We start from the raw sequence: 20,053 nt of genomic DNA, 5'->3' as shown, positions 1-20,053 counted from the left end.
ATAATTAATGGTGCTTGTCATACTCTGAATATACTATATAGCAACTACGGTTTACAGTAGTATACTGGGCTTGAGTCACACTCTTTTTCTTCAAAGAATAATACAATACTTTATTGTAAATCATCTTTTTTGTAAGCCACGCAAATTCAGGCTGTTTTTTTTCCAATTTATCATGTATAAAATTGGTCAATTAAATATGCATATGAGATAGAATGCCAAAGAACCTGGAAAAATAAAATGAGTAATTTTAATTAAAAGTTTAATATTGAAAATTAATATGTATTAAACATAATAACAAAGAACGATATCTTTAACAAATAAATACCATCATGGCACCGTTATAAAACAACGGTGAATCAAATGTTGATCCTAGCATTTAAAATCAAACACAGCACTGCGGCGCGGGTTTGATTTGAGTCGCATTTCCTACAGTCCTGCGCTCGCCGCGACGCGCAGGCGCAGACAGAATCAGCCGGTCGCTTCCTGTCGCGGCTCTCAGTGACTGTCTCGCGACATCACGTGGTGCGCCCGCCTTTACATGATGATTGTCGCCCTTAATGCGTGTTCAGCACGACCTCCAAGAAGAATTTGCCAGTCAGTCCCTCGAAACGTGATTGGTCACACGCGAAGAGGGAGAAAACAACTGTTGATATGCTCGCTAGAGTGGAAAGGTCAGCGTCTGTGGCTAAGTTTTCGGGCATTAACGAGCTAAATGTGCGAACAGTGATGTGAAAGGAGGTAAAAAGCAGAGAAATCGTGATGTATTAACACTGAAGTTATTGTTTCCTTCTTGTGAAACACCATACAAAATATGGTGAAAGTGCAGTGAATGTTTTCACACCTCAAAAAGTGAGTAAAGCTTAGTAACAACTTTACATTTCAGTAATGTTTTAATCGTACCTTTAATGGATAAACTATGGGGGCCATCCTGTGAAAAATGGAAAATTAAATTTTATTTGCCATACTGTAGATTTGTATGTGATTTTGGTTTACACAATGTTTATTCAAGAACACAACCACAGTGTAGATCAAAGTCTGGCTGATGTCTTGGCAATTAATGACATAAAGAAAGTGATTTAAAAATAGTTGCAAATGCCACTATACTCATACTGTATTTCATTGCAATAATAATGATTTATTATTATTTGATAATAATAATTGCTTACACTTATATAGCACTTTTCTGGGCACTCCACTCAAAGCGCTTTACAGGTAAAGGGGATCCCCTCCACCACCACCAGAGTGCAGCCCCACCTGGATGATGCGACAGCAGTTATAGTGCACCAGTACTCTCACCACACACCGGCTCTCAGTGGGGAGGAGAGCAGAGTAATGTAGCCAATTCATAGAGGGGGATTATGAGGAGGCCATGACTGGTAAAGGCCAATGGGAAATTTGGCCAGGACGCCAGGGTAACACCCCTACTCTTTTCAAGAAACCTCTTTTCTGGACCTCGGTTTTACGTCTCATCTGAAAGAGGGCATCTTTTTACAGTATAGTGTCCCTCTCACTAACACCTCTTCCAGCAGCAACCTTCCAGGTACTGGCCAGGCTCACACCTGCTTAGCATCAGCAGGCTGCCGGTTGTGAGTTGCAGAGTGATATAGCTGCTTTAGTAGATAAAGGAGTTGCATATCTCATCTTGCTCATTTGTAAGTTCAGTAGCTAAGTGAATCTAAAGCTGTCCAATAGTTTCCTGGAAGAGTCGGGCTGTGAAACCTGATCCAAATATCCTCAGCCCTTTGAGTAAAAAGGCTTTTCCTATTCTCTGGACTGAATGATTCCCTTTTAGTTTCCAGTTGTGAACCCTTGTCCTTGTATTGCTTCCGAGTCTGAAATATTCCCTTGGGTTGACTCTATATCTAAGAGTTTAAATACTCTCATCAAATTTCCTCTCAATATCCTTGTTTCTAGACTGAAGAGATTTATCTCCATCAGCCTGTCTGCATATGGCAATACTCTGAGACCAGGAATTGTTTTTCTTGTTGATCTTCCTTGAACTCTTCAAGGCTATAATATCCTTTTTAGTGACAGGACAATCACAACAGAACCAGATACTAAAGGAGGTTTTACGAGAAGACTGACCTACTGTACGTGAGCATAACTTCATTTGATTTAAATTTTCCATTTTCCTGCTCTGTGTGCTTTTATACTGCTTCCTTGCATTGTCAGGACATAGAACAATCCAGACAAATGTCCAGATTCCTTTGACATAACTTTTCAGCATGTTTCCTACTCATTACCCACTTTACACTGTCTTTTAGCAAACATTACCTTTCGATTTGAGAATTATCCTTTTTTTACGAGGGAGCTCACAAAACGCTTTCTGGAAGTCTAACTATGCCATATGATTTAGGGTTATTGCCAACGTTGTCACTTTCTGAAGAATTCTAGCAGGTTAGCCAAATAAAATATTACCCTTCCAAGTCCATATTGGCTGTTTGTTAAAATGCCATTGATTCTAAGCTTTCTTCTAGTTCAGCTGTCAGTATTTTTTCCCACAATTTTACTGGTAAGATTTATAAAACCCGTCAATGCTATGACCGCAAGTTCTTGCATTGTTTTGTATTTCTTAAGCTTCTAGCATTTAGGTATAAGGATTTGAGAAATGGATATGCTGATACAGTATGTGTTATGGCTTTTATGGTTGTTTGAAGTGTGGCTCTCAGTGTCCTGATGCAACTAGAACTGGCTCAGTTCCACAGTTAAAATATTCCTCAGTTACTCCATGTACATTTGAACAGGGGCTCTTGGTGCAGCCTTGCTGTAGGAGTGAGAGTCTGTAACAGTGACCTTTGTCATCATGCACATATGTTCAAGTTAATCAACATACTGTGTCTGAGGATACAGAGGACATCCTTGCCAGCTCTCGTTGCCTGAATCCTACCGAGAACATGTTGAAATGACTCGTTTCACCACAATATACTGTGATATCAGTTTCATTACAGCGACTATCTGGAAACTCGGGAGCACCAGTTCAGTTATTGATGAGGGAGTGAGCTACAATCCAAGCTGTATTTGCAGAAACTTCCCTGCAACAGCATAAAAGGGGAAAAAAATAACTAACATAATCAAAATATTTAAGTAAATTATAAGCATATTACAGTAAGTGGGTAATCAAATGAAGATCGACCCAACGTCTCCGGGTTGTCAAAGCACTGTGTTCACCCGTAAGGGTTATAGAGGGAAACGCTGTTCTTCCTGCCTCTTTGACACGACTGGCGATTCATATTGTATGACTTCCTGCGTGAGGACGTTTGTTAATTGTCTATTTGCCCCCTTTCTCCACTATCTTATGGTTAGTTTTGTTGCCCAGCTGGTTGCTGTTCTGCTGGCTACTGAAAGGACACCTGTTTCTCACTCTGCTTCTACAGTTCTCTGTTTAACGCCTTTTGTAACTTCTTGTCAGAAATGTAATGTGTTTTACATTCAGCATCATTGTTTACTGACAGGCTTCATCAGATAGAACATTGCTATCCATGGGGTTAGGTGTGGTTATTTCTTTTTGCAAAATAATAGTTTAATATGTATAGTTAATACAATAACACTTAAAACCTAGTAATGCCCAGTGTAGTCGCAATTAACCACGGGCTACGTCAATTTTTAATTAATACCTATATCGCTATGTGCGGACTTGCAGTTTTAAGCAGTGGAAGTGATTGCACATATAACTGTTCATAACGGAACCATCATTGCTTTGAACTCTAAATCCCACAAAACTGGTCCTTGTGCTTGTAATAATTCTGTTCATATCTGCTAAAATTCATTATGACTAAACCCCAGTCGAAAGTAAATCTGTACACATTCTGCAGCGCTGGACACTGACACAATCATTAAACCGAAAGTGCCAGCCAAGTTCACTGTAGTCACTCCGTTTTTAATCTCGTTCCATGTCCCTTTCCTTGTTTTTAATCGTCTTGTCTCGGATGGATTTCCTGGTTTTGGTTTCTGGACTGTGCCCCGGATTCCCCCCTTTGGACTGTCTAGACCTGTTTGCCATAGTCACGCCCCCCTGAGCACCGGATCACCATAGTCACTCCCCCCTGTCTGTCAAACAATCCTGATCCTCTTCGTCTCCTCCCCTGATGTCCTTCTCCACTCACTTCCGGATTATACCGTCTGCATAGGGTCCTGAACTACACTTCGGGGGAGCCTGGACCAGCTCCCGTTACAGAAGTTTCACAAGTTACTGTCTACATTTTACTTTTGTTGTGGGATGAAATACGCTCATCAATGCTGATTCTTTCTGCCCCATGATATAAAAATAGCGTTGTAGTTCCCCTTTCACATTGTGTTGATCAGGAATCAAACCCAGGAGAAAATGCCATCACTGAACCACCAAAGCCTCTGAACTACCTGTGAATAGGTTGCTGTTTTTCTCTATACTGTAGTTGGGTCACTACTTCCCTCGCTGATGTCCACTTCCCTCTCCACAGTCTCCCGGACTTGGCCTTGGACATGGACAGTCCTCTGGACATTACTTTCCTAATCAGAGGAACTACTGTCCACATTGCAGTTGTTTTGTCCTTACATACTGAATATCAGTTTAAATGAATAAGTTAAAGGTTTATTCCATGCTGAAAAGAGAAGAAAAGGAAAATAACGTTTTGGTTGTGAGGGCTTCACAGCTGAAACGTTGTTTCTTTTCTCTTTTCAGCATGGAATAAACCTTTAACTTGTTCCTTTGCAGCCTACACATGCTGACACAGATACCTACTTGTTATAGGTTTCATATGATAACTGTGCTATCGCATGATCACATAAAGTACGCAAGAATTATTATCTCGTAATTACAAGATAAGGGCAAGGTTTTTGTTTTCCCTGGTGGCAGCAATGCGCTTCCATAGCTCTTGACTTTGACACGGTTTTGCCAACAAATACTACTCACTCGTTAGCTCTGCATGCAGATCACATTGGAACGTGTGCTGCACAACCTTATTTATTCTCCCATATTACCGGGCCCCGACTAGCTCAGTTGATAGAGCATGAGACTCATAATTTCAGCGTAGTGGGTTCATGTCCCACTTCGGGCACCAGGTCCTCCATGTTGGAGGTTGGGCAGAAGGCTAACAACCCTGCCCTGTAAGAAATTAATGTTATGGTAACAGCAGCAGGCTGTTGCTGCCCCTACATGCTGGAAGGCATAACAGGCAGACATCCCCATCACATTACATTAGTCATTACAGTGACTAGTGAGCAGGAAGGGACACATCATGTCGCAATTCGCAATGCGAGTTTGCAACAACATGTGGGGCTTACAGTACTTTCACAAAGTTTGTGCTTCATTTGAAATTTGTAAATTTGTTTCTATGATATAAATGAATTTATTCTGTTACCGAGATTGAATAACCGGTCTGAGAAATTGGGACTGCAGTTCCCCTTTAACTACCAAATGGAGTAGATAAGACAAGTGGCCTCTTCTCATCTGTCCACATGCTTAAGTACTGTCAAGGTCTACTTTGATGCAGTTAGTCAATTTGATTTTTTGGGTGAGCATTCACAGTACAGCAGGTACTGTATCCTGCATTGCATTAATTGATGTGAGATTTGAAAACATATTTCTTGTTGATTTCTCTGGGGAAAAATAGTTTTGTTGCTTTGTGTAGGAAAATTAGTTTTAGTTTGAGAAAAATGAATGATAGTTCAAAATGAGAGGAGTGTGTTTAGAGCTACTGTATAAAACATTTTCTGATGTAACCGCAATATGTATTGGATATTCATATTAATACTGTGTATTCACACTGTATAACTACAGCAAAAAAAAATAAGCAGCAACACATTTTCTCATAAATGTGCTAAAATCTTTAAGATATACTGTAATTGAATTATGTAAATTACATTTTATTTTTTGCTTATTTTTTATTATCAGGTATTTGGAACCCCACGCACATTCTATCTAATGCAAAAAGCAATTATTAGGTGCTTATGGTGTGATCTCCTTGCTAACAAACTTTTAAGAACAGACTCCAATGATATCTGTGGTGATATTACTTAGTAGAGCAGATGATAATGGAAGATGCCACAGAAGAGGTAAAACTACTATATTAAAATGTGCCACACAGTTGTATATCATAAAATCGTGAGCCTTAGAAATACTAATGCATTTGAAAAAAAGTTAAATAAAAAAATGACATATGATATTGCTTTATTTCTTCATTGTACCCAGTCACAAATTAGTTAAGAATAATTAGAATATCAAATCTCATTCATGGACCTGCTTCGTAAATGAAGTTATCCTGGTAAAATGGTGCGACATGACACCAGTATATATAGTACTATACATCCTAATATTGCATTTTTATTAAAAACACTGCAGCTGCTTCATTGAATAATCAGATAAAAATCATTAAATGAAAACATGAAATGGTAAAACATATAATATCTGATGTGATGTCTTATAAGAATACATAAGTAGACACATGTGATATATTTCCCTGCAGCTCACAACTAGCAACTAGCAACTAGCAACTAGCACCTAGCACTGAAGCTCAGCAGGTGTGAGCCTGGTCAGTACCTGGATGGGAGACCTCCTGGGAAAAACTAAGGTTGCTGCTAGAAGAGGTGTGAGTGGGACCAGTAGGGGGTGCTCACCCTGCGGTCTGTGTGGGTCTTAATACCCCAGTATAGTGACAGGGACACTATACTGTAAAAAAAGGTGCCATCCTTTGAATGAGATGTAAAACCGAGGTCCTGACTTTCTGTGGTCATTAAAAATCCCAGGGCATTTCTCGAAAAGAGCAGGGGTGTTACCCTGGTCTCCTGGCCAAATTTCCCATTAGCCCTTACCAATCGTGCTCTCCTAGTAATCCCCATCTCTGAACTGGCTTCATCACTCTGTTCTCCTCCCCACTGAGAGCTGGTGTGTGGGGAGTGTTCTGGCGCACAATAGCTGTTGTCACAACATCCAGGTGGGGCTGCACACTGGTGGTAGTGGAGAGGAGTCCCCACTACCTGTAAAACGCTTTGAGTGGAGTGTCCAGAAAAGAGATACATAAAAGTGTAAGGAATTATTATTATTAGAATTATATGTAATGTCTGGCAACACTTGCTGGGTGGAAGCGCATTTGAAACTGAGAACAAGAGTCATGTCCTTATGCAGAGGGTGGTGGGAGTATGAGACAAGCTACCCAACCCTGCTGTCGATACCTGTCAATACCCTGACTTCCTTCAAGAAACAGCTGGGTGAGATCCCCAGATCAATAAGCTTAATCAGTACTAAAAGGGCTGAAAGGGCCAAATCGCCCACTCTCATTTGTAGCTATTCTTATGTTCCTGTTCTTAAGTATTTGTTCAGAAGAGCTACAGTACTTTTTTTTTATTTTTTTTTATTTACCCACTCAATTTGGCATCGCTAATTGTGTCTTTGCACCTCGGCTCACGGCAACAACCCCCACGGTCTATCCACACAGAGAGGATGGATAGACGGAGAGGTGCTCACAGACGTCTCTGGCTTGCCCATCGATTGACCCGTCAATCTGTTCACAAACTACAGGCTCCGCAGCAACAGACGGGAGGCTCAGTGCTGGTTAGGCTCAGTGCTCCCTCACTACTCCCAGCAGTAGAGAGTGCAGGTGCCTGACACGTTTCAGAGTGAGGGAGCCTTGCCAGACTTGTCCCAGCTTTGCCTCTAGTAGCACAGAGCCACTACTCGGAGAATCCTGGGCACAGTGACATGATCCAGGCTCCTGTTCGCTGGATCCTAGACCTTGGCCCCCGGTTTTCCACAATCCTTTTAATCTGGTCATCGAAATACCAGCATAGAGTTTGACTTTCACAAAAAAAGGATCAGGCCTTTTCAATTAAAAACATGCATGGTCTACAAAATGTCCCACGTGTGTTCAATATTATGCAGCATGACACAAGGCATTATTTTATCCAAATGCAATTAGACAAACAACAGATCCCGATTTAATGAATTAACTCATGTAGCCTTCTAAAAGCAATGCAATTCTGTAAAAAACACCAGCATAAATTCTTGTAGAGACTTGCTCTGTGCAGCCCTGAGGTTTGCTGCAGTGCATTTGAGCTCATTTCATCCAGAATACAGTGGCAACTAGAGGAGCACTCAAAGAGCACTAATCTGAGTTCTAACTGAAGGGATAGCCCACTGTGGTGGGTGTTTACAAGAAGACTCATTTCTCAGATGTCATCGCAAGGTGAATTCGTAAGAGCTGCTCTGGAGCATGAGCACAAGGCTCATTTGTCGTCATTTTGAGCAGCTGCAGTTGGCTAAGGAGCCTAATAAAATGTAACTGTATGCAACTACATAAATGATGCATAAAAGAGTAAAGAAAAACAAACTATCAGCTCTTCCCTCTAGACTAGCTTGGTTTCCCCCAGCCATCAAAAGTGTCATTTTAAAAAGCCTCTAACCTACAGTACCAATTATCAGCATATTTTTCATTTTTCCTTTCTGAAGCTACTAAAACCTGTCAGAATCAAACTCATACAGTTCGCAGTGGAATCGACTCTCATTGAATCCTCCCTTAAGCCTGTTTCCAGATGTGCCTTATAACTGAAACTGTACATAGTGATGATTGTACGTGACATTCTGATCAGCACACACAGTGGCACGTACAGTACAGTGTGGTATAATACCACAGAACCTCTATCATCTTTTTTGGTCCTACAGGGTTCTTTTCTTTGGACTAATCCACTGTATAAAACTCCTTCATTAATGAAAGTTGAACTGCAACGTTATTTTTATATTTCGGCATTATAAAGAATCAGCATTGATGAGTGTATTTCAAACCACAATAAAAGTCAAATGTACACAGTAACTTATAAAACCTCCAATTTACATCACAACATAGATCAAATTTCCAGGTCTGCGCAGCATCATATTCTACAGTCAGAACGAAGCAAAATGCTATGCCCAGGTTTGGAGTGAAAGTAGCACCTGATGAGCTGCCACTGTATACAAATTGTCTGACGTTAGTGGTACCCTCTCATTATTTTAACTGGGATTCATTTAAGAACCTGTGTGTAAATAAACATGTTATTTATCTGGCTGTTTATATCAGTCTCACATGAAGCAACTGTGTTTCTAGGTAATCCATTTGCATGACCAGAATAAGAAAAAAATTTCCTGCTTTCAACAAAAGTTCTACGATTTGACTGACATCATTATGACCTATTATGAAAGTGAAATATTTGCATTTCAAAACAACCTGTGCAGATCAGACCTTATCGCGCTGGCAAGTAATAACCCGTTCCACACATTGGCAATAATCAGCTCAACTGAAAGTCATAATATCAAGTGCAGCATCAGGGCGAAAGGCTTGCCAACAAAGCCTTCTTGAAAAGAGCTGTTCCCTATAAAGTTGTGCTTCAAATGAACATGATTCGTTTCTCATTAATATGGGTGTTTCATAGTCATGGCTTTGATAAACGCATATTTATTATCACCCAAATGAGGATAAGTTTTTTTTAACTTGATTAGAGGTATGGTAAGAGAAATGAATTGCATAAAGGAAGCCTATGATCTATCTCTCTCTTTCTGTAAAATGTTGATAGGCCTGTGCTTCTCCTTCGTCGCAGCCGAAAACTCACCATCTTGCTGATTGTGGAGGTTCTGCGGGCTGCTCATTCTCTCTTCGAGATTAGAACTGAGGTCAGAATTCACTGCTGACATCCGTGTGGAGTCACTCATGTCGAATTCGTCGCTGTCCAGAGAGCTGTCTTCCTACAACACAGGGCGTGCATGAAATGAATTTCGCCGTCATATGAAAACCAACAGATGGTGCAGGGCAGAGCACACACATTTCCCTTTGTAAGTGCAATTTCAGGTTGTCACACACCCCTATTCACCCCCGTCCTTTTATCTTATTCATGACACACATAAGCAGCAGGTTTGACAAAAACCAAGGATACCATTAACATTAGAAGGACATTCCCTTAAACAAAAAGCCCTCTCCTTCAGCCCGCCACTGCCATTTCTCACAGAAATGGAAAAAGGAAACTCCCATGAAATCGCATAAACTTATTTTCTCTCTTTTTGCTGAATAGCTCAATCCATTCACTACATAACATTCTGAACAGGGGAATACTCCCACAACAGTTTTGGGCAAAAATTTTAGGTATCTTTCTTAATTTCGTAAGATACAAGAAATGTATTTTTGTAAAAAATCATCCAGTCTATATTTCTCCCTTAAAAATTGTATCTAGCTTGTTGAGGCAGATGTTTTTCTGAAAAAACAAATCATAGCAAAATGCACTTTAGGAGTCTTTCCCCTTTCAAGGCTAAGTATGAACATAACTGACTGATTTCTGTATCATTCCGAAGATTCATCTCAAACAGTTCTGCTGCACACCTCTCAATCCCTCCCAATCACTCAAACCCATCCAAAAGTTATCTCGGTGCATGCAGGAGCCCAGCGTAAATCTCTTCTTTTACCTCATCGTTCTGGGAGTTCAGCAGCTGGAGCTTCATGTGTTTCATGTAGGCCATCGTGATCGGCATGTTATAGTCAATTATACTCGTCACCAACGTAGGCGGTTTCCCGTTTTCTAAAAAAGGGCAAAGGACACACGAAGTGATTTGTAATGTGCAGAGACTGTATTGCAGACTCCTTACTGTATTGCGCGGGGCAGCCGGAGCCTGTCCCATCAAGCCATACTGTAGGCACAAGGCAGGGTACACCCTGGACAGGACGCCAGTCCATCACAGGGCCCACACAGGCACAGACACACCCACACCAGGGCCAATTAGGCTTGTGCCCGTTGCTTGCTGGGATAGGCTCTGGTTCCCCTGCTACCCTGAATTGGAAGAAGGGGTAGATAGATGGAATTCAGGTGAATAGAATCTGTTGCTGATCATTGTAGAAACAGTTTGTTTTCCCCCGATTCCTCACAACTGTCTTCTCAAGTATCCATCTTCTATTCTTTAATGAATTATAGGAAATAATATCAACTAGTTCTTGTTGTATCATGCTGCGAGTTCTTAAAATGTCACCATTACCCTGAAGCTCCTTCTAAGAGTTCTATTTTTCAAACTCCTGGAAATTTTCATTATCATCATAGCCTTAGTATGAAATTAGGACAAGTGATCAACCATTACAGTATAAAATTTGAGGTTTTACTGAATTACCAAGAACCACAAAAATAGCTGTAAAAATGTCACCTTTAGGTTTGATGAAATACTATTCCTTTACATTAGATATAGATATAAATGCAGTTCATTTGTTTTTGTGTAATGTTTTGTTGATTTTAAGCATCCTTCCAGTAAAAACTAATTTTAATATAAGTGTGTTGCAAACATTTCCTGCATTAATGAGACAAAAATATTCGGAATCACAAGTAATATTACATTTAGTCTAAGTAGTTTCTTAAACTGATTAGTACACAATGCAATAGCTGTATTGCCAAATTTTATTTTACAATTTGCTGCTATATTTAACACACAAAGTTTAATAATCGAGTTTCTGTTCAGTAAATAAAGTCATTTTAGAACAAAAGGATAAAAAATGCACTTTTGAATCACTAGTAAATTTACCTTTATGATCTCCTCCATCTGGATTTAAATGCATTCTCTTCTGACATTCAGAACAGCTCATTAGAAACCGTGTCACTGCTTCTCGTGGTAGGAAGGCGTAAGTCTCTGAAATCTAAATCAAATGGCAAATCAGGATGTTTCTGTCTCAAGAAAAAACACATGCACAAAAACACCTCATCAAACACTCCAGTCCCTGAGAAAGCCACAAAATAGATCTCCACATCATCTTATAAACAGCCCAAAGCAAATCATACCCTAACTTCTTGTCACGATTGTAGTCCCTCCTCCTTAAGGGCGCTCCGGCTCGTTCACTTTCTAGTTGATTTTGTGCTCCTGCTCCCTGTTCCAGCCCACCTTTAAAAGCCAGACACTCACTCTGTTCCGGGCTCTGCATTGGAACACGCCTATCACCGAGTCGCCCTACGTCCGCGGCTCGGGTGGCATTCGCCTCCTGGGTGTCCTGAACCAGCCGAGCCTGGGACCTGGAGCGCCTGGTTCCGTTCCCCCTTTCTTCCCCCCGACCCTTCGCCGGATTACACTCCAGTTTATAACTGTTCATCTTGGATTTATCACCCGGCTTTGGACCTTCGCCTGCACTGGACTTCCCTTTGGACTCCCTTTTGGACTACTCGCCTGGACCACGCCCCCCAGAGCACCTTCGTCACGCCCCCTCCCCCCCCCCCGGTTCCTCTACCAGCCCTGTTCCTCGTCCTCCCCCGTGTGTGTTCACTCCCTTCCGGATTGTGTCGTCTGCGTAGGGTCCTGAAAGACGCTTCGTAACACTTCTAAGGTGTCAGTCTGTCCTGAGAGTGCGATCTCAATGGATCCGGAAAATATAAATCTTCTAACCAGAAGTAATCAAAATTCAATAGTGACTAACAGTAAATCTGCTCTGTAAACTAGGTTTCCCAGAAATTAAATGTCATTGTTTATCACCAAAAACTGAAATCTGAGGGCCCCAAGGTGGCTCCAGCAGTAAAAGGTCTTGGTCTGAGTGCAGGCTGAGCTCTTTGATCTAGACATTGCAAGTTTGAGCCTGGCTGGGTGAGGTCACTAGCTGACTGTGACTGAGATCCCCCCGGGACCAGCACCACCAAGGCAGATCTGGGATTAATCAGACAGCTCTTTCGGCACAGAGGAGGCTCCTGTGCCCTCCTGGGTGCCTGCTGGCTGGCAGTCATGTCAGTAAGAGCCGCGCTGCTCCTCCGCTTGGCACCTGCAGTCCTGTCAGGAGACGTGGAGTTGGCGTCCTGCTCCTCCTCACGCTCCCGGTGCAGTATGAGAGTCACTGCTGTCACCCGAGCCGTGCAGAAACAACTGGAGGTTCCAGCGTGGTGGGTGGAGAATGAAACATAAAAAGTTGGGCCAGTGGCTGGTGTCCAATTGAGTCGGCAATGCCAGCATACCAGCTGTGTGACATAACGGTTCCTGCAAGTAACAGTTCCAAAGTAACGCCACTCCACATCCAGAGGGTAATGCCACCATTGCAAGCACTCATTTTTCACTGGCTCACCTGCTTCACTTTCTGGGCAGCTGCCATTATTTCTTATCATGTTTCTCTATGGGAAGCATTGAGTCCAGACTTCCACTATTACCAGTTTTCATGAAGAGCACATTGCACAAGAAACGAAACAGCGCTGTAGGGAAGGAAAGGTTGGGGAAACAAGTGGATTAAGGTTAAAATAAACGAATCCGGAGAAGTTTGGGGTGATTCGCATTCCGATGCAAGTGTTAAAGGCGATAAAAGGAATTCTACACTCACAGGAAAATCTCTTGAAGCAAATGTGGAACATCATCATGTCTGAAATCCAGAACCACAACTTAAGATCCAGTTCATGTGTGTGTGTGGTTTTTTTTGAATGAAGTTTTTTTTAAAAAAATTCTGCAGGATTTTATTTCATAGAAAGAAGAAGGCTCTGACCAGCAAAAAACAATAAATCAAGTTCTGGGTTTGCCATTTATCGGTGTTATTGTAGTTGGTTAAAGTTTTAATTTAACTTTGACAAATTCAAAATAGCATTGTTTAACACTGGCTGCATAACTACTGGCACCATGCCCACTGTAGTCATTTATCCAACACATCGAAGGGTAGAGAAATGATTCTAGTGATTGTAGCCAACGAACTGTGGACAACAGCTAGTCTGAATGCTGTTAATTTCAATGTATTCCCTATGGAGGTACTGTGAGAAATATTTATTACATAAAATACTCCTGTATTTTTATTCCAGTTTTTTATCATTGTTCCTTAGACGTACAACAGCTCCTTAAGAACATGACTGCACATTTTCACCCTCTCCCTCTTCCAGTAATCAACATTACATTATCAAAACAGAAAAAAAATCATCTAATTTCATCTCAAAACAGAACTAAATGTAAGCAATAATAAAGCACCTTAATCTCCTTATGCAGTTTTCCTGCAACACTTTCTGGACACAAGCTTCTAAATAAACAATCAGAGCAACATTGTTTCATAAACTGTAAAGGCTCGTCTGACAGGAGGGCTTGAATGTCAGGTGCGGCCTGGTTCAGACGTTCATCGTTAGATCAAAACACATGCGTGCCAAGAGACTGGCAGGTGTCTTGCACACAAATCACAAGCGTGCTCTTTCACACATCCTGAAAAACAACTCCCGAGCCAGGAGGGTTACTTGATGGCGTGTGGCAGACGTACCCATCTAAACAACACGTTGCTGGGTCAAGTGTCGGAGCAGGTCAGATCACGATGTTTCAATCCGAGACTGACCCGAAAAGCATCAGTGCTCCAGCGCGCTCACTGGATTGCGGGTTGCTTACCATAATAACACTACGTGACGTACTGGGCTTAGATGAGGGTTATTTGGGAGTTATTACATTATTACATTTTTCCCTGAGAAATACTTCACAGGGTAAGCAGTCGCCCCTGTTCAGCCCATTCACCAATGACCAGCGAAACAGTGTGTCAAGCGTGTCAAGAAGGCTGTGCCGTTGACAGAACAGGCCACGTAGTGGCAGGCATTATTGTATTCTCACGCTGGCCTCCTGGTTTCTGCATCTTGTTTGAGATTTTAGAGCACTGGGATGAAATCCAGGGGTTTGTCTTCCATACAGACGCTCAGGATGTAGTGCTGCACCCAGGACGCAAGATATTGGAGGAGCTCTGGCACATCTGATGAGCTCAGAGTTTAGGTTTGTGTTTTTTTTCATGACGTCCAAATCAATTTGTAGCCACAGGGGCTGCTTTACAGACAACATCCCTCATGTGGTCCCTCCTGAGTGGTCACACGTTTCGCCGCCTCTTGGTTGACTGTGCTGCTGGAGTCTATTGATAGACCGTTGATGCCTAACCACTTCATGTTACAGCAACATTTCCAGAGCACCCTTCCTTTTTCATTTGTGAAAATGCACCTCTCATCCAGTGTAATTAAAACCAGCAAACCTGTTTGCCTTTTAAGCACGCATTTCTTAAAACCCATGAGACACCACACTTTTTGTCATTTAGGAGATCAGAAATGAAACATGAGCTCTAATGCCTTCTAGATGCATAATCAACAATTACGGGTGAAAATAGGTGATGCATTACTGATATGGGAATGTTATTATTTTTTTAAATTATAGACTGTAGCTCTTCACAAACCCCTTCAAAATGATAAATATCTTTCATATTCACAACAGCATTCCAATTAATACGCATACCAAAGCCAATAATAAATACATAATACGTAAATAGCAATTTATACTTATGATATATAAAAATAAGCTTAGCTGGTAGGATATAAAAATTTTAGTGCATTAATAAGCAGGCTCAGGAAATAATGTGAGTTACAATAATAAGCATGCAAGCTACCCTTTTTGTCCCTAATAGATGGGGATTCACCTGTATGCCGCTATTAGCTGAACTGAATCTTAGGTTTGGACCAGTGAGGAACTCCCAGAAAAAAGCTTGTCAGTGGACCAGAATGCTCATGATTAACAAAAGAATGGAAGTCATGATGCTCATCATTGTCCGAGAGCTCAGTATTGTATAAGAAATTCAAACTTATTAACTAATTTAAAAAAAAACTATTTAAAATACAAAATCATTCCAGGGAGGCTGTTTTGCTAGTAAGGTAACAGGGTGTTATGATGTCAGAATGGGGACATGATGTAGACTGTCATAACCATTTAATGGCCCAGTATACACAGGGGGAGGTCCAGTAATTAGAAGGTACAGTAATAGAATGAATATTACATTGTGTTTTCAATTAAAATACATCCTACTTCCTTAGTCAAAAATGTCTTCATTTTGAGACACTGAATAAACATTATCTGTGTGATTCCACAACACAAATACTATATAAAAGACAGTGGGGATGCAAATGCAACTATTATTACTAATCAAACTCATCATCGCCATATTCATAACTGTGATAGTTACTGAAATTAAAAATTACATAAACAGGTAGTCGTCACAACCTAACCAGTACCGACACAGGTATTTAACCATTAGATATGTGCTTCAGTGGCTGTTAGTGAATTCAGGGCACAGTCAAAGACACCCAAATCTATAAAATAAGGAATTCTTAACACAGCACTCATATAAATTGCATAAATATTCTCAGAATGCTTTGCTTCTATGTTATGCAAAAACAAACTTACTGTAAGCAGCATTTGAAACTGATACTACATGTTACCGAAGCACCCTATTTGGATTATGTTAGGAAAAGCAAAATTATGAGTGATTTTAGGGTTTTTTGGAAGGCATCTTGTAGCATATTCCATTTGCTCTGGTATACTGTACAGATCATAGTCCTCAGGCTCTGTGTTCCCTGCAAAGATCATAGTCCGAAGACTCTGTCTTCCCTTGCAAAGTTCATAGTCCACAGACTCTGTGATCCCCTGTGTTGATCATAGTCCACAGATTCTGTGCTCCCTGTGAAGATCATAGTCCACAGACTCTGTGCTTCCTGTGAACATCATATTCCTCAGGCTCTGTGTTGCCCTATGAAGGTCATAGTCCACAGACTCTGTGTTGATCATATTCCTCAGGCTCTGTGTTCCCCTGTGTTCATCACAGTCCACAGACTCTGTGTTCCCCTGTGTTGATCATAGTCCACAGACCCTCTGTTCCCTGCGAAGATCATAGTCCAAAGACTCTGTGTTCCCCTGTGTTATTGATAGTCCACAGACTCTGTGTTGTCTTGTGAAGGTCATAGTCCACAGACTCTGTGCTCCCTGTGAACATCATAGTCCTCAGGCTCTGTGTTCCCCTGTGAAGATCATAGTCCACAGGCTCTGTGTTCCCCTGTGTTGATGATAGTCCACTGATTCTGTGTTCCCCTGTGAAGATCATAGCCCACAGACTCTGTGTTTCCTGTGAAGGTCATAGTCCACAGACTCTGTGCTCCCTGTGAAGATCATAGTCCACAGGCTCTGTGATCCCCTGTGTTGATGATAGTCCACCGATTCTGTGTTCCCCTGTGAAGATCATAGCCCACAGACTCTGTGTTCCCTGTGAAGGTCATAGTCCACAGGCTCCTCACAGAAATGAAAACGAGTGTGCAGGTGTGAGAAAGCTTTTCTGAAGACAGAACATTTCTGTCCGCTCATTACAACCTTAGGCCCTCACTAGCTGCTCATGGCTCATTTCTGTGCTGTACTCATTCTTCTTCCCAGAGCTGCAGCCTGGAGTTTCATGGTTGGTTTCACAATGAATGGCTTTCAGTGTTGCTCGCAGACTGCTCCCTTCCAGATCTCAGGATGAGGCCCCACAACAATTGAGCCTCTTCCACTTCCTCCTCTGAATTACTCTGAATTACCATTGAACACTTTCAGACAGGAATTGATGGAGCCTTCTTCTAATTTGGGTATTCAGTGTACAACTTCACAAAGCACCGCATTCCTACTTGTAAACCTTGTGATCAAAGCAGTCACTCAGAATACACTTGTAATTAATATGATGTTCCCCAAGCCTTGTGTGAATCACAAACTTGACAGATGGATCAGCGCGTAGATTATCACCATTTCACATGAGAACCAGCCATATCTTTCTTTGTAGTTTTGCTTCTTATTGTTTTGTTCTGTTTTCACAAGTTTCATTCAAGGACATACATAAAATATATTCAGAGAGTGTAAAACAGATTAAATCCTTACAAATGTAGCAAGACATCCATGTCTTTTTTTACATCAAGGTGCTCTGAAACTACATGGAATTAAGCATTTACCCTGTGAAATCTTCACAAAACGCCACATCAATATATTATCAGAAAGCAGTTAACTCCTGGTAAAGCCTGCAGCAGCCTGAAGCCTGGAGGTAATAGCAGTTAATTGCAGGACACACACACACTCAGACGATGTAAAGACATCCATTCGTCTAGCCAGTGCACCATGTCTTTGGGACACCAGAGAAACTGCTGCACCAGAAGAAAAAGGACATTAACACAGAAATCACACACAGAAGGTAGCCAAGCCAAAAGTCAACCAGGACCCAAGCCCTGTGAGACAGCACCACTGGGAAGCCGCATGCATTAAAGAGCAGAGAGAGAGGTTTTCTTGAAGCTCGAAATTTACCGCTTTGTATGTCCTCTTCTGACCAGCATGCTTCCGCGTTTTCTCCCCATTGGTTCCATTTTCTACGTGCATGGAGTAAATAATGTCGAAGAAATCCTCAACGACAGCAACTTGTCTTAGGGATACTTTCTCATCTATGCCTACGCCATCCTGTGAAGGAAGAAATAAATATTGATTGCTATATGGCAAACACCAACAAGCTCATATTCATTCGGGGCAAAAATACCAAGCTGAAGCTCTCACAATACTATAAATAATATCTAATTACCCCCATTTTGGGTTTGCAGATGTACAGTAATTTCAACAGACTGCAAGAACTGCACCTTTGCCGTAACGGCGTATTAGCACAACAGTCCGCAGTGATACAGCGGTGTTACGGTATAGTGTTGTGTTACAGAATAGTGCAACAGTCAGCAGTGGTGTAGTTGTTGTGTTATAGTATAGTGTAACAGTCTGCAGTAGTATAGTTGTTATGTTATAGTATAGTGTAACAGTCTGCAGTAGTATAGTTGTTGTGTTATAGTATACTGTAACAGTCAGACGTGGTGTAGTTGTTGTGTTGTTGTGTTGTCGTATGGTGTAACAGTCTACAGTGGTAAAGTTGTGTTGTAGTATAGTGTAACTGTCTGCAGTGGTGTAGTTCTTGTGTTATAGTATAATGTAATATTCTGCAATGGTATAGTTGTTGTGTTATAGAATAGTGTAACAGTCAGAAGTTGTTGTGTTGTGCAACATTTTGTACTGTGCTTACAAAATTAAACAGATTAAAACTGAAGTACGGAAAGTAAGAAAAGCACTGAGTGACCTACTGTATGGGGAGAACAAACAGCGTCTTTTCAAGCTATTGATCAAAATCTGAACATGTGTCCTCGAATGGTACTTGAAAACCCATGAAGGTGCCCCATTAAAAATAAAGTAAGTAATGCAACTGTTCACCTCACTGCATTGTCATAGTTTACCCATCATTAACCAATATAATATACCAGGCCAAACCACCAAAAAAGCATCTCAGAGCAAGAGCTGGTTAAATACAGTTCTCCTGTTAGTCTTTGCTTGCCAGACCAGCTGGGATTGGTTTGACTTTTTGTGTATTGCAAGCTACTGTGATGAAGCTACTACTGTTGCTTCACTAGATTCTCAGGATGTTGAAGGCAACAAAGGCTGGCCATGCTGTCTTTGCTGTAGTCCTGGAGGTAACGAGAGAGGAAAGACAACAGCCGAATTGTTCAAATGAACTGGAACCGAGGTTCACAGCGACAAAGGTCAGCCTTCCACAAGGGCCCTGTTCCACTCCTACAGTAGATAGAGCACACGCAGGGGACCTGGGTTTTCACAGGCTTCTCCGAAGAGTGGGAAAAGACGGGGGTGAAGGGTATATTCAGGTGGGGGTCAGGTGCCACATGAAATCACCATACGAGACAAAGCCCCTATTTCCTTAAGTAGGCACACATCACAGCTATCTTTCAGCAGACCCAACCCCAGAGTGTCTGTCTTCCAAATATCCAGAGGCACAGCTGCTTCACTATAATGAACTGTGGTGAAACGATTTAAGTTCGCTTTCGTTATGCTGTCATGTTTATTGCAGAAGGATTGCTGTTGCACCCTGGGGCTACGTACTTCACTCAGAACTCCCCAGTAAAATACCCAGCTGTTTAAATGTGCAAGTCCCTTTGAATGACAGCTTCAGTCAAATAGTTTTTTTTTTTAAAGTTTGCTGTTTTTATTTTTCTGTGAAGCCAACATTTTAATTGAGAAATACCTCAAAATACCACCAAGGCACATAAAGAAATCAATCTAGAGCTTCTGATCTATAATGCTTTTCGGACTGCGACTCTTTCTTAAGAATTTATTAAGGTTTCTGTTGGAAAATATTTGTTTTTTCATTGGTGTTACAGCTAGGAAACAGATTAATACTGTTAATTTGGGATCTTAACTACCTATAACTGTGAACAACCAACGGTATTCATGGGCACACACAGACCATACAGTACAATATATTTCCATTTTCACAAGGCTTTTGCTAAAAATTTTCAA

The 20,053-nt window shown here is 41.3% G+C and overlaps 1 protein-coding gene across 5 annotated transcripts in view; it reads right to left on the bottom strand.

The window, feature by feature from the left end:
• Positions 1–20,053, bottom strand: part of LOC148655701 (nucleolar protein 4-like) — a 118,418-nt gene that overhangs the window by 83,702 nt on the left and 14,663 nt on the right. For all 5 annotated transcript variants that reach the window (XM_088642505.1, XM_088642507.1, XM_088642508.1 and 2 more), the window contains exons 2-5: positions 18,020–18,169; positions 11,495–11,606; positions 10,397–10,509; positions 9,553–9,685 (exon numbers count right to left, since the gene is read on the bottom strand). In XM_088642505.1, coding sequence (XP_088498631.1) covers positions 9,553–9,685; positions 10,397–10,509; positions 11,495–11,606; positions 18,020–18,169 — 508 coding nt within the window. The remainder of the gene's footprint in view (positions 1–9,552; positions 9,686–10,396; positions 10,510–11,494; positions 11,607–18,019; positions 18,170–20,053) is intronic.

This window comes from Lepisosteus platostomus, chromosome 8, assembly GCF_059453375.1.
Source record: "Lepisosteus platostomus isolate fLepPlt1 chromosome 8, fLepPlt1.hap1, whole genome shotgun sequence".
NCBI classification, from domain to species: domain Eukaryota; kingdom Metazoa; phylum Chordata; class Actinopteri; order Semionotiformes; family Lepisosteidae; genus Lepisosteus; species Lepisosteus platostomus.
The sequence above is the reverse complement of the archived record's forward strand: the minus strand, read 5'-3'. Positions and strand labels throughout refer to the sequence as shown.